A 15895-nucleotide genomic window follows, 5' to 3' on the forward strand; every position below is an offset into this window, starting at 1 on the left:
CACTATCTGTCGTCTGCTCCGCGATGGCTTTCAGTAGCCAGATGTACGACAAGGTTAGAAACATTGGATTGTATCTACTTTAGAAATATCTGTAATTTTTCGGGGTAATTTGGTTGCAAAAAAGGGATAATAGACATGAATTAAATAAACATTTTGAAGTAACAAAGTAAAATTAAACTAAATAATGAGTAAAGTACACAATGAAGGGAATAAAGCTTTGCGCCTCATAAACAGTGTCATCGTCTGCTGCTCGTAACTGTGTTTGTAGGGTAAGCGCTTAGGAACCAGGAACAGCAACGTGGTTCAAGTGCAATTTGGAGTGGATTAAGACCAATAATGTGTATAATTACAATCAAATAAGCACTGTGGAGTTCCAGTTGTGATGGCAGTAAGGATAAAACCACCGATTACAAGGTAAAAATGAATTCAGTTCAAACCATGACCACAGGAATAACAAGTTTCATATTTTCACTAATATAGGCAACAAAATGTTGTTTTATTATGCTGATTACAACTGCAATCTTGAGTAAGATCAATAAATGTTACATATACGTATACTCTAACATTGTTCAAATGAGTGCTGGGAAGGCTGGGAATGATGGTGAATTGTCCGTGATTAGACCGGCCAGCCTGACGATAGCAGCCATATTGGATTTCAAAACTGCCTTGAAAACATATTTTACAAAGAGCGTCACATGCTTGTTTTAGTTCGTATGGAGCTTTCATATATCACATTATGTTGACGATACTTCAATCTTTTGAATGGTATGCTTAAAGTTGTAATTGTATTCTTGTTTCACCAATTGAATATCGAGTGAATAAGACCCAGCCAGCATGATGACAATGGATCGTCCGTGATTGTTTACCCTATTACTTAAAATTCTGGTATTTCTACAGAAGCACTCCGCACGGACTGCAAGGAATGTAGGTACTAACCGCGGATACGACATCCACTAGGGATTGGGCCCTCGAATGTATTTCGCCATGTTTAGTACTGGACCCTGGGGGTTAATTAGTCGTCCGAATAAATATTATATACTTAAAATTCTTGTTCAGCAAGTAGCTAAAACTGCATAGAAAAACCACAGCTGCCATAGTCTAGGCCGCTGCAGATAGGTAACCTAGATTTACCAAAATTCTTGTTCAGGAGGTAGAACTGCATTAAAAAAACTGCAACTGCCATAGTCTAGGCCGCCGCGGAATAGGTAGTACCCTAGATCTACCTTTTTTATTTAGAATCATATTTCAGGAGCTGTAGGATCTGTCGGCGGATATGTAAACTACCCGGTGTTGCTTCCATGACCGACGACTCATGACTGATGTCCATCTCCTGTGTCAGGATGTGTTAAAGTACTTTATCTGGAAGTTGGGTCAACGAATGGGCAAGATTGGCCCAGGTAGTCCACTCGGTTGTTTACCCTAGAAGTGCTAAAGTTTTTCGTGAAAGTGGTCGCGCTACCATAGAGTTGGTTGCCTGGTCGCACAGCGGTGTTTTACCCTACCTAACCTAACCTAGTAGGTCACAGGATACAGCTTAGGCTACTACCTAAATGGATTTGCTAGGCTAAGTTACTTAGGCAACTACCTAGGTAGCTAGAAGAACTGTTAACTTACCCCATTTGTCAGCAGCTTTGGATTCAAGTTTTGGCCTAATCTTTTTCAACCTGGCTTCGTACATCTTGAAGTACTGTCTTGGGGCATCTTTCACTTCCCATAGGATATACTTTTTAGAAAGGTTTTCGTAGGGCACATTTTCCCTCTGGGCTCTTGTGGCATGCTGACTGGCCTCCCCTTCTACGGGTTTGCTAAGAAGGACGTCGTAATTTACCTCTTCTTTGGATCCAGTAAGAATCATTTTTTCTCACAAAACGATATGATTATGCGTGTAATCAACGATTATGTTCGCAGATTTTTTTAAATAATAAAGACGAGGTCTACGAATTACACAATCTTTCGCGCGTTTCTGAATCAACGTACGATGGCTCCCAGGTATAGTAAACAAACTCATCCAACGGGATAACAAATAACAGTCAGGGACTGTCAGGGACACCAATTAAGTGAACATAAATATGTAATTTATGTAGAATGTAGATGCAACTAAGCCGATAAGAATAGATATTTCATTGTTTACAGTCATTGCACTTCGGTTGTAAAATAGAAAAAAAAACTCTGTAGTCGATTTTCTTTTTAGCAAAAGTGAAGACTCCCATCTAGTAGGTATTGCAACGATTCTAAATTTATCGTAACTACATAATTTATCTAAATGTAACTAGGATGACGAAAATTATTATATAAAAGAGTAAGAACTAATCGCATCGTGTACAGTCTCAAGCTTAAGTTTTAGCGACAAGAAAAAAATTGCTACAAAACTTTGGAAATGCTAATTTCCCTAATTGATGACACTAGCTTGCACTTTTCATTATAACAGATTATAGTTATATTTACCTAGCAAGTGGCATATGATTCTGTCATATTATAATTACTATTCTACAATAATTTTCAATGATAAATACGTAATGTAAATTTGCACATTAAATACAAATGAAAGTCATTTGTTTCTTCATGACCTTTACTGTCTGACGTGCCCGAGGCCGAGGGTCTAACTAATAGCACCTTTTATCCAGTAGGTTAAAATGGGTAAAAGTGTAAGGACGACATTCGGGCGGATGTTCGCCCTTCCATTGTAAAAATCTATATATCCATGTGTCCTCTGTTTTCTTCCAGGAACTAAAATGTAGAGCATTTTATGGCCTTTTTTTGTGTATATAGGTCGGAAATCCATTCCCTCTATGTAATATTATTCATGTATTTTCGCCTGTGAAGAAACACATTCACAGCCCTGTCCCTTTTGTTTATGTTTGTTCTTGCGCGACGGACACTGTACTTCCGTCCGCACGCCGCCTTATGTACAGCCTTATTTGCCGAATAAAAATTTAATACGGGCTGCTCTACGAGCAAGAGCCCGTGCTGGCACAAGGCCAGCTTAATCTCAAACAACAACAACCGAATAAAATTAGTTTGCTTGCTCTCCTCGTCTTACTCAGAACTCACAATTGGTGACCCAGGAGTAGGTGACCCAAGTGGTTTTGGCTTTGCCATTAAGGGACTAATTACCGCCACTCACCTTCAGGGAACCTTTAACTGACCCATACGACACCTAGTCTAGGTTCTTTGGTACTCCTCAATGCCATTAGTGGACTCACAACAGCATTTCTTCACAGAAGTGTTTTGGCATTCAATCTTACTGTTTGGCCCACCATTCACGACTTCTTGTCGACCGTAAGCGTGAGTCTGACAATACGATGGAGAGTTCAGCGCATTCACTCGACTCCACTGTGTCCGCCTCATCCCACAATCCGCGAGACAATCCTTCTCTGCGCTCGAGTCCTCCTCGATGCCCGTGCCCGTGCCCTAGATGACCACACCGTCGGAGCCCCACCACGTCAAGCTGCCGCTCTTCTGCAATGAGGACGTCACAACATGGCTGCAACGGGCAGAAATACGGTTCCGGATCCAAGGCATCACCCAGGACAGCACCAAGGCGGACCTCAACACCGGGACCTTCACAGTGTATGCCTTCAAACGCCTCGCCCCATGGATGCGCAGCCATCCTGGGGAGCTGCCCCACAAAGGCATGAAGAGGAAGCTCATCCAGGTCTTCTCCCTCCCAGTTCCCCAGCGAGCTGCCCAAAATTTTCAACCTCGTGGTCAACTCCATGACCACTTTAGATCCCAGACTGGCCTGGCACAAGCTCCAGGACCTGGTCCTCCTACCACACACACACACACACACACACACCACACACATATATATATATATATATATATATATATAATATATATATATGTGTGTGTGTGTGTGTGTGTGTGTGTGTGTATGTATGACTGGTAAAAATGTTCTGTTACAACAGAATTCCATCTAATAAAAGGAGCCCATAAAAACGCCAAAATATAGAGATAAAAATGCTATATTTACAGTGACTGCTGTCTCCCTCTTCAGGTAGATGAATGAGAAAAGTTACAGAAAAGGTGGTGTTTATACCAAGAGGTCCATTCACAGGTAAGCCAATTTAGGTCACACGTCTACACACACTGTGTGTAGGTGTGTGTGTGTGATAATCTTGAGTGGCCCCCAGTGAAAGATTTCTAGTTTCAACTGTAAGGACGGCATTCGGGCCGAATGTTTGCCCTACTTTTGTAAATATCTTTTTTCCATATTATGTTCATTCTCTTCCAGATACTTAATTGTAGAGCAATTCACACCCTTTTCATCAATGTATATATCACGTAAATCTGTTTCCCCTATGTCAAACTGTAGGTGTATTTTTGGCTGTGAAGGAACACATTCACAGTGGGGGGCTCTGCTCTTTTGTTTATGTTTGTTCGTGCGTGATGGACACGCCGCCTTATGTACAGCATCTCTGCTGAATAAAGCCAGTTCGATCTCTATCCTTGTCTGACTCAGTCCTCACAACTGGTGACCTTTCGGAGCAGGTGACTCAAGCAGTTTTGGCTTTTGCCATTAAGGAACTAATTACCACCACTCACCTTCAGAGAACCTTTAATGGACCCATACGGTGCTTAGTCTAGGTTCTCTGCTACTCCTCAGCACCATTAGTGGACTCGAAACGGCACTTCTTCACAGAAGTGTTTTGCCGTTTGATCTTATAGTTTGGCCTGACATTTACGACCCCCGTCGACCATAAGAGTGAGCTGATCAGACAATGGAGGACTTGGCTCAATTACGTGACTTCTCCTGGCCCGTGCCCTCTGGAGCCTCAACACCTCAATCAGCGGTATGATCCATACTCCTGCTAGGGACCTCCCTGACACCTGCGCCCGTGCCCTGAACGACTGCAACAGCGAAGCCCTCCATCAAACTGCCACCTTTCTCCAGACAGGACATTGGAACCTGGCTACACCGGGCTGAGATCCAGTTCTGGACCCACAGCATCACCAGGGACGGTGCCAAGGCAGACCTCATCAGTGGAGCCTTCCCGGAGGATGTTTTTCACCACCTTGCCCAGTGGATACACAGCCAGCCCGGGGAGCTGCCCTACGAAGGCCTGAAGATGCAGCTCATTCAGGCTTTCTCCCTCCTGGTTCCCCAGAGGTCTGCCCACGTCTTCGACCTGATGGTCAATCCTATGACTACCGCAGATCTGAGACTAGCCTGGCACAAGCTCCAGGACCTAGTCCTTCTGGTGGAGGAGGACCCCCAAGGATGCAGGAAGGAGGTGAGCATCCTCCGACAACTTTTCCTCCGCCAGCTCGCACCCAAGTCTGCAGCCAGATCCCTGACATGGAGGGTTTGAACATGGAAAGCCTGGTGGAATGAGCTTCCGCCCTCTTCACCGCCACCCAGGCTGCAAATCTCTCCGCCCTGCTGTCAGCCAACAGCCTACAGCCTACAGCAGGAAGAACCTGAAGAATCAGTGATCGGCGCAGCGTATCACAAGAAAGGACCGACGAAGCCCCTCCCGGCATCGGTCGGTGCCACTTCCACCATCAGTTTGCTAGCAGGACAAGGAAGTGCGAGTGCCCTTGCTCCTTCTGACCTGCAAAAAACAGCAGAGGCAGCGCCCAAGACAGGCCCCTATGGCAGCGGCAGTAACGAAGTCCCTCCCCAGAGGTTTCTACCTCGAGGACAGCATCTCTGGCCTCAGGATGCTGGTAGACATTGGCGCCAAGCAGTCTGTATTCCTTCCATTGGCTGAGGACTGCAGCCGTGCCCCCGATGACCCGACTGCCCTCGTAGCTGCCAACAGAACCCCCATCCTCACCTACGGCACCAGGGCCCAGACCAACGCGTTCCTGGCCCTTCGTCCTTGCTGACGTACGAACCCCTCTCCTGGGGGTGGACTTCCTTGCCCACCACGGCCTCTTAGTAGACGTGGCCTGCTAATGCTTCCTCGACACTGAGACCTACCCCTCCCACTCACTCACCACAGAACTGAGGGAGCCCACCATCTGCTCTGCCCTTCCCCACCACAGGTACGCCCGACGCATGCCAAGTTCCGCCGCCTCCTGCCAAAGCTCCTCCAGGAAGCCAAGACCACGTTCGAGGAGATGGAGAAGATGGACATCTGCAAAAAAGCTGTGAGCACATGGGCGTCCCCCTCCACATGGTGAAGAAGGCAAGCGGTACATGGAGGCCCTGTGGTGACTACCGGTGCCTGAACCTTGTCACCACGTCCAGTAGTTACCCCCTGCCAAACATGCAGGACCTCACCGTGCCCCTCCACGGCACCAAGGTCTTCTCTGTGACTGATCTGCTAAATTCCTACTTTCAGGTTCCCGTCTATCCCAGTGACATCCCGAAGACCGCAATCATCACGCCTTTGGGTCCTTCATGTTCGCTTTCACCACTTTCAGCCTGAGGAATGCCGGAGCCACCTCTCAATGCCTCATGGACAGCATTCTCGGCGACTTACCCTTCTGTGTCTGCTATGTGGACGATATTCTCATATTTTCCAGATTGTCAGAGGAGCACCTACAGAAGAACAGACTTATCATCCGTTTCGATAAGTGCACCTTTGGCGCCGAGAAGTTGGATTTCCTCGGCCACGAGATTACCGCAGCAGGAATTTGTCCCATAGCACCAAAAGTGGCCACAGTGGAGAAGTTCCCGAGACCAATGACCATCAAGGCCCTCCAAGAGTTCATTGGGATGATAAATTATTACTGCAGATTCATCCCGGACATCGTCCGCATCATGTGCTTTTTGACGAGGTCCTGAAGGACAAACCCAAGAAGTTGATGTGGGGAGAAGACCAGCAACGCGCCTCTGACTGGACAGTCTTCCCTCAGCAGAGCCACCACCCTGGCTCACCAGGACCTCGATGTGCCCCTGATTCTCACCACCGATGCCAGCAACATCACGTGTGGCGCCATCCTGGAACAGCTGGTTAACAGGGTCCCCATGCCACTAACTTTCTTCAGTAAGAAGCTAAAACCCGCCAAGACCCGCTACTGCACCTTTGACCCTGAGCTCTTTGCTGTGTACCAGGCCATCTGCCACTTCAAGTATCTCCTAAAAGGCGGCCCTATACCATAAGGACGGACCACCAACTGCTGGTCCACGCCTTCATCAAAGCAAGCGACATCTGGTCCGCAAGACAGCAACGTCACCTTGCGGCCGTCTCCGAGTTTGGGTTTTCCATAGAATACATCCCTGGCAGAAGAAACCTTGTAGCCGACGCCCTCTCGAGGGTCGAGATCAACTCCCTTCACCTCGGCGTAAATTACGGGGACCTAGCGCACGAGCAAGCCTCCGACCCCAAAGTACCAGCCTACTGGACCGCCATTACCGCCCTCCACTGGGAGGACATCCCTTCGGCCCTTCCAGGACAACGCTCTTCTGCAAGCAACACAAGCACCGGACACCCTTGTCCCCTGATACCTGCCTCCTGTAGGAAGCAGGTGTTCGATGTGATCCACGGTTTCTCCCACCCATCGCCCCGCACGACAACCAGACTCCTGACAGAGAAATTCGTGTGGCACAGCATCAGGAGGGATTCCCGGGAGTGGGACAGGAAATGCATCGTGTGCTATAGCAGCAAGACGTGAAGGCACACTAAATCAGGGATAGGCTCTTTCCCCCAGCCCAGGCGAAATTCGGACACATCCATGTTGATGTCGTCGGGCCTGTTCCTCCATTTGATGGTGCCAGATATCTCCTGACGGTGACCGACTAGTCTACCAGGTGGCCTGAGGCCACCCCAATGTCAGAAGCCACAGCAGACACCTGTGCTGAAGCCCTCCTGTCCAGCTGGATCAGCTGCTTCAAAGCGCCGGGTGACGTCATGACGGACTGGGGACCTGCCTTCACATCAGAACTCTGGTCCTCCCTGGCGCGCCTGATGGGAACCAAGCACCATACCACCACGTCCTACATCCCCGCAGCCAACGGCATGGTGGAGAGGGTCCACCGCTCTCTCAAGGCTTCCCTGATGGCATATTGCAAAGGCCCCGACTGGAAGGCACAGCTCTCATGGGTCCCCCCTGGCCTCCGCACCCCCCCAAGAGCCAATGGCAACCCATCCCCGGCAGAAAAGGTGTACAGAGAGACCCTGACAGTGCCAGGCGAATTCTTCCCCACCGACAGTGACGACCCTGACATTCCCCTGGCAAAACTCCAAGCAGCCGCCCAGAAGTTTGTCCCCTGCCAAGAAACATAAAGTGACAGGAAGAAGCGGTTCCGCCCGAGTGCCTTGGACTCCTGTAGGTTCGTCTTCATCAGGAACAATGCCGCCTGCCCACCCTGAGCCTACACTGAGTCGTCCACTGGGAAGAGAAGGCATTCCTCATTTCGATTAGTGGCCACGAGGACCGGGTCTCGATAGAGCGCCTCAAGCCCACCATCGTCCCTGACGAAGACGACCCCGTGGAGGGCCCTCGCAGAATCCCTGCAGTGCCCCTAGATGTTGCTGGGGCCACCCAAGGAAAGCAGTCAAACCCCCCAGGTCCACTACCAGGGGAGGCATCCTGCTTCCCGACCTGCGGACTCCTCCAGTTCCCCACAAGATTCCTTTGACCTCAGCCAATGATTTCTACGCAATCATTGTCTTGGTGGGGGGGGGGGGGGGGGGGGAGTATTTGTAAGGACGACATTCGGGCCGAATGTTCGCCCTACATTTGTAAATATCTTTTTTTCATATGTATGTTCCTTCTCTTCCAGATACTAAATTGTAAAGGGATTCACGCCCTTTTCATCAAATTATATATTGCGTAAATCTGTTTCCTCTATGTCAAATTAAAGGTGTATTTTCGGCTGTGAAGAAACACATTCACAGCAGGGGGCTCTGCCCTTTCGTTTATGTTGGTTTGTGCGTGCGTGACGGACACTACGTTTCTGTCCGCACGCTGCCTTATGTACAGCATCTCTGCAGAATAAAGTCCTACGGGCTGCTCTATGAGCAAGGGGCCGTGCTGGCACAAGGCGAGCTTAATCTCAAACAACAACAACAGAATAAAGTCAGTTTGATCATCCTCCTTGTCTGGCTCAGTCCTCACACCACCACTATTTTAAGGGGTTCAATGAATACATACCAGACATATATCTAGGGCTAAAATATCTGCTCTGCGATATATAAATCGAAGATACAACGTAACAAATTCACTCCATGTCAAGAGTCCTGTATTCTGATTTTTTTTTAAATATTGCTTTCTGAAAACTTCATTAAGATGAAACAGCACATCCAATGGGACAACAAAGAACAATAATAAACTTAATTAAGTACTTTATATAATTGAGTTCATGAAATTAATAATAATCAAAACTAATAGAATCGTTTATGGTCCTTATACTTCAACGGTGAAACAAAGCAATTTTTGGTAGGAGGTGCAAAATTGATTTTAAAGGAAATATGACCTGGTACCAATAAGTGTCTCCTCTTGTCTAAAGGTGCATCCACACGGTCGAACAATGTCTGACGGACACACATTGTTACCATATCATAGGTGAAGCAGGATGACGTCATAAGCGGGGAAACGATGGAAGTAGATCTGGCAACAAACAGTGGTACCAGATGAGGTTGTATACCACTGATTTTACTCCGCTCACAAGGCCAAGACCGGCAGACAATTGTTAATTGGTAACAATGTTTGTCCGTCGGACATTGTTCGACCGTGTGGACGCACCTTAATATACCTATTCAATGGGGTTACTGCTGTAAACGTTTTACATGCTCCCAGCCACAGTAATTCTTAGATAAATGTGCGGTACAATTTTCCACATCAAATTCAAATGAAAGTAATTTATTTTTATGTATGAACGACACATTTGTCATATTCACTGAGATTTTCGTCTGTAATCATGTCTTCCCCGATCTGACTTGTGCGAGCTTCTAAGGAGAATCAATCATTCCCGCCCTTCTACAGGCATGAACGACGGCTCACAGGTATACGCAAACCAACATATCCAACGGGATAACAAATAAACAATTCCAAACTTGGTTAAGTAGTGTACATAATGAGATCTTCTAATTGAATAGACAAACACTTCTGTGGAGAAACAACATATTGGTCATTTTTTGTATGAGGCGTAAAATTGGTTATTTAGGGAAGCATAACCTAAAGTCAGGCAGTCTTTTTTTTGCGGCTAATAGATGGCATCTGTTTGCACTTTTTATTAAGGGAGAAGGTGGCAATATGGACCATTTTTTCATTTCAGGCAAAAACACCAATTTTGAAGGCAAAAACTGCATCAGTAACTGTCATAAGTATTAGCAAATTTTATTCTTATTACCCACGCATATTTATAGAGACATAAGTAAAACCATGTAAATGCCACAAATGTTTATTAAAAAATATACAAAAATGTACGTAGGTCCCCACAACTGGGGTGGTAATATGAAACTGGTGGGGTGGTAGTACTATGAAACAGTTGAGAAATAAGCTAAAAATAATATTCCCTTTTGTGAACACAAAAAAGAAATTTGACAATGAAAATATATGTTTAAGAACAGAAGTCACATATGAAAATTTCAGTTTCACAATTAGTACACAAGACATGAGCCCATCCCTGGCACATTACACATTGAATCCATCGTTCTCTTGATTTAGACTTCGAGAATTTCTCTGAACAAAAAATGCATTCTGCATCTTCGCTTCCGGATTTGCCTCTTCCATAACTCCTTCTAACAAACTCCCAGAAGACAGACTAATAGACCTAGTCTCTTCTTCCTCACTAGAAGTTTCATCATCAACTCTCTGACCTTTGGAAAAAAGCTTCTTGTTTACTTTTCGGATATTTTTCTCCACCAACACCTTTCTCTTCTTTGTAGGTCTGTTTGACTCCATGTTTACTGATGCTGCATCTTCTTACTTTACCTTTGAATGAGTCTTTGGTGCCTCCTTGTATGGAGACCAGGTTAAAACACATGCTTTCAGACTTTTGCGACCTCTATTTGTCACTTTTTTCTTTGCCTGTGGAACTGGGTAAATGATGTGTGGGGAGATAAACTCTAGATATGTGAGTACGTGCTGCTGTTGATGGACTTGCTGCTGTTGATGGACTTACTGCTGTTGATGGACTTGCTGCTGTTGATGGGCCTGATGCTGTAGATACACCAACTGCTGTTGATGGACCTGCTGCTGTTAATGGACCTGCTGCTGTCAATGGGCCTGCTGCTGTAGATACACCTACTGCTGTTGATGGGCCTGCTGCTGTTAATGGACTTGCTGCTGTCGATGGGCCTGCTGCTGTAGATACACCTACTGCTGTTGATGGGCCTGCTGATGTTGGCAGACTTGCTGCTGTTGACAAAATCTGCTGAGATCTGTTGTCATGGGAGGTAGGTACCCTGTGCTTCCTCGTATTCAGCCGCAACAAAATCTATGTCATCAAAAACACCCGTCTAGTGGAGAGATTCCAGTACATTTGAAACCTTTGACTGCTATTGCCCTTGTCTGTACTTTAAGATATGCCTTCCCAAACTTCTCTGCAATGTCATAGGTGTCCATACCACTAAGTACAATAAGTGGTTGCAATATGGAACAGGCTGTTTCATAATGCCACCCCACGCCATTTTCATATATAGTCAGCAGAAATTCAACACAAATAATAGTTTCTAGAAAATTAGTTATGCCATTTTAACAACTGATCTTACACCTAATCAACACACTATATTGCATACCTCATATTAGTTTAAGGTAGATCTAGGGTACTTATCTGCGGCTGCCTAGACTATGGCAGTTGCGGTTTTTCTATGCAGTTTTACCTACTGAACAAGAATTTTAAGTAATATTTATTCGGACGACTGTAATTAAACCCCCAGGGGTCAGTACTAAACACGGCGAAATACATTGTACGCCCCAATCCCTAGTGGATGTCGTATCCGCGGTTACGTTCCTTGCAGTCCGTGCGGACTGCTTCTGTAGAAGTACCTTGTTTAAATATATAGTGTAATCAAAAGTGAATCTTACCTAATATAAAGTTTCACAGGGCAAAAAGTAAAGTGTCCTCTCAGTGCCCCCGACTTCAAGCTAGTGACACACCAGCGTACTCTGGTGGCATCAGGTGGAAGTAATAGATATGGTTGACTTATTTAGCACCAAATGACAGGCAGATCAGGCGAGATATTGCCTGTTACATATTACCAACGTCTCTCCTACTGTGCATTTCTAGGCAGTGTTTGATTTTCGTCGATAAAATCTTGCTAAAGCATCGGGTATGGACCGTATTTTGGAAATAGCTATTTGGAACCACAGCAAACATATGCAGTGATGTCTAATGTTGATAATTAAATCACTTATCACAGTAAACCAAAGAAATTTAATACATTATTCCTCTTTTTTCTCATATATTCCTTTTATTGTTCCTTTGTATTATTTACTATTCTATTACCATTTTTCTATAACCAGATTTCAAATATAGGATGTGACGGAGAGTGATAGTGATAATGATCATATTGACGTATTATTATTATCAAGTCATATCACGTGACCAGGACGACGTGACGACGATCTATATGAAGGAGAGAGAGAGAGAGAGAGAGAGGAGAGAGAGAGAGAGAGAGAGAGCTCCTCCACGACAAGGTTGCGAGTTTCTCTCTCCCTTACTCTGTTCCTCACTTTTTCTCTCGAATTTAATTGAATTTATTATAGAATTTAGGCCTAAGGCCAAGCACTGGGACCTATGAGGTCATCCAGCGCTGAAGTGTAAAATGAGGGTAAAAGGTTTGAAAGGTGTATCAAGAGGAAAACCTCGCAGTTGCACTATGAATCAAGTGTTAGGAAAGGGTGGAAAGTAAGGTAAAGACAGAGAATATGAAAGGAAGTACAGTAAAAAGAACGAAAGCGGTTGCAGCTAGGGGCCGAAGGCACGCAGCAAAGAACCTTAAGTAATGCCTACAGTGCATTACCCCCATACGGGGCACTTTTTCTCTCCCTCAGTCTTTCTCTCTTTATCTGTCTAATAATGAAAAAAAATTATAATAATGATAGATATAAAAATCCGCTAACGATGACATCTCCTCACCACCAAATGTTAAGACCTTATGGGGGGAAATCTACCGTTAAAAAAGCCTTATGGGAAAAAATAGAGATCAGTCAGTCAGCCTCCAAGAGGAGGTGGCATATGGCAGCAGCACCTTATGTCGCTCAGGGAGGTCAACCCCCCATATCAGTGTTGAATAAACGTCATTGTTATAATTAATATTTATTCTTCACTCATATAGTATAAATGAAATAATAATCGTAATAAAAAAATGAATAATAAATAAATCGAAGGGAAGAGTAGAGAAGATTCATTGGGGGGATACTACAACGTCCACTATAGTAATCTTAAAAATATTTTATTTTTATCTTTGCTCCCTTATCATTTCTTCTCTCTATATCCTAATTCTTCTGAGTCTTATCACGAGTAATGCGGTATACCATGTAATTGGGGTTGGTGATCCCTAAGAGAGAATTCATCCCCGTGCTTTTTTTTCGTTTTCTTTAAAGGGAAACTTAGCTAAATCCAGCAGGCTCATTGGTGCTGTAGTATGACGTACTTTACAAGAAACCTCGCCCATATGCTTTATGAACGAAGACTCAGGTGTTGGTAGTGATAATAGTAGTAGTGTATGGAATTCCTATATTGTTTCACACACACACTCAAACAGCTACCCTACATACGCTCTCTTTTTCTTGATGAGCCGTGTCTTTAAGATTCACGTTTATTTCTTTGTTCCATACGCAGTAGAAAAGGTAAGCTGTTAAAAATGGTCGTCTCAGCTAATTAGTGAGATAGTTTATCGGTTAAGAAAATTCGGCCATTGTTTATCTTTGGTCTGAAAAGTAAGAAGGGCCTTGATTTAAACAAAATATTTGTATATCTCTCTTTTTCATACTCGTCACTCGAGTATTACCCCTATAAAGGTCACCTTTGTCCTCTCGTCTAAATCGTTTGGTGCTTGTGTATCGCCTTATTAACCACTTACTACGTGTAGCACACGACACATACAATTCTTTTCTTTGCTGCATACTGCAAAAACACGCAACACGAAGGCAGTCTTGCAGCCACAAGGACAATTTGCTAGGCTTACCATAGCCGAAGCAGCAGTCACGTATAACCTGGTTTTGACCTATGAATGATCGGCTTCCCTCGCCCTGTCGTCGGCGGTGTTTACTATCATGCAAAGTTACCAGGTGTATCGGGCCAAAATATCGTACCAAACACCTCTAAATGATCGTATTTTGACTTCAATATGATTGTATTTCACAAATTCCAAAGGTTTTGCATAACTCATAGTGAAAAGGTACTATGCATTCCTATAGTCAACGTAAAATTGTGCACTGAAAATAGTTATTGCCATATGCATATTTACCAAATTCCTTTCTAATATTTTCACATGTATATAAACCAAATTCTCATTCATTATCCGTGGTATCACCAATGGAAACTACTATTATCGTCATTCTCAACAATGATTTGGCTGGCTTTTCCTTTAGTACTGGAATTTGATGCAATCATGCTTCTGCTTTATAAATGATCTCGGTGCTACGAACGTAATATAGTTACTATTTTCAATGATAATGACACCTTCTATAGCAAGCATTTTATTTTTGTGTGTGTGTATGTGGGGGGGGGGAGCGTGTTTTAATTCAAATCTGTACTTCTGTCTTTGGTTTCAACTGCTATGGTCGCCTATCAGGTGACGAGTGCTAAGAAGCAAAGAAGTGGTTGTTTCAACTCTGCAAGTTCAAACAAAATCTCTAAGAATTTATTTATTTTGACTGTATAGATAAAAATGTTTAGATTATCATCCATTTAAAGTATGTTATCTTACAATTTCGATAATCATTGCCTATCAACTCAAGGTACCGCTTATTAAACAAGAGGGTCAAATATTTGTGTCTACGATCATTATCATACTACTGAGAAGCCTGCTATCAACGTCTGATGTCATAGTTTACGTCACAACTAGCCTCTCTCTGAGTGCTTGCTAAATTTAGCTAAGTTTCCATTTACATTTCTTTGATTTACTCCGATAAGTGCCTTAATTATCCGCATTAGACGCCACTGCATAGTTTTGCCAATTAGGCTGTGGCTTCATATAGCTATTTCCAAAATACGATCCACATCCGGTGCTTTAGTAAGATTTTATCGACGAAAATCCATTAGACACGGCCCTGAAATGCACAGTAGGTAATTCCAATTCAAGCATACCGAAAGACGTGTTAAATAAACCTATTAATTGGCATTATGGTTATAGCTTTTGATATGATTCCAGCTTCACTCACTGTTGAATAAATGTGTAGTGTAAATTTGCTCATTAAATACATATAAAATTCATTTGCTCTTAATATAATCTTCATGTTGACGGAGTTTTGGGTCTGTGATAGGTCAACGGTTGTCCCATCTTGACGTACGGGATGTTAAAGTTAAAGATAGAAGTTTCAGTTCTTTATTAAGAATGCACCTTTTATTTTTTATATATCTACAAACAAATGGATCATCCACGAATATTAATAGGTGTAGGATGGTTCAAACAGAAGTAATTACTTGCAGATAAAATTAACCGTTCAGACGATCTTTGAAATCGCGATATGGTGTTTAACATTGTTTAGACTTATAAAATGTTCGTAAATACCTTGTATCGTGGTCTTTATACCTGTATTACCACAAGAAAACAGAAGAGAGAACTTTTATATATATATATATATATATATATATATATATATATATATATATATGTGTGTGTGTGTGTGTGTGTGTGTATGTATGTAGTATGTAGTTGTATGTACACACACACACACACACACACACACATATATATATATATATATATATATATATATATTCATATATATAAATATATATATATATATATATATATATATATATATATATATATATATATATATATATATACTATATATACAGAGAGAAAAAAAACTAATACCC

The 15895-nt window shown here is 43.6% G+C and overlaps 1 protein-coding gene across 1 annotated transcript in view; it reads right to left on the reverse strand.

Moving 5' to 3' along the window:
* The window catches only part of LOC135221658 (DNA polymerase delta subunit 2-like), a 76645-nt gene extending 74603 nt beyond the window's left edge, over positions 1–2042 (reverse strand). The window contains 1 exon segment of the mRNA XM_064259356.1: positions 1615–2042. Within this exon segment, the coding sequence (XP_064115426.1) occupies positions 1615–1855 (241 nt within the window). The 5' untranslated portion in view covers positions 1856–2042.
* Between the last annotated feature and the right edge of the window lie 13853 nt (positions 2043–15895).

Source organism: Macrobrachium nipponense, chromosome 3, assembly GCF_015104395.2.
Source record: "Macrobrachium nipponense isolate FS-2020 chromosome 3, ASM1510439v2, whole genome shotgun sequence".
NCBI lineage: Eukaryota > Metazoa > Arthropoda > Malacostraca > Decapoda > Palaemonidae > Macrobrachium > Macrobrachium nipponense.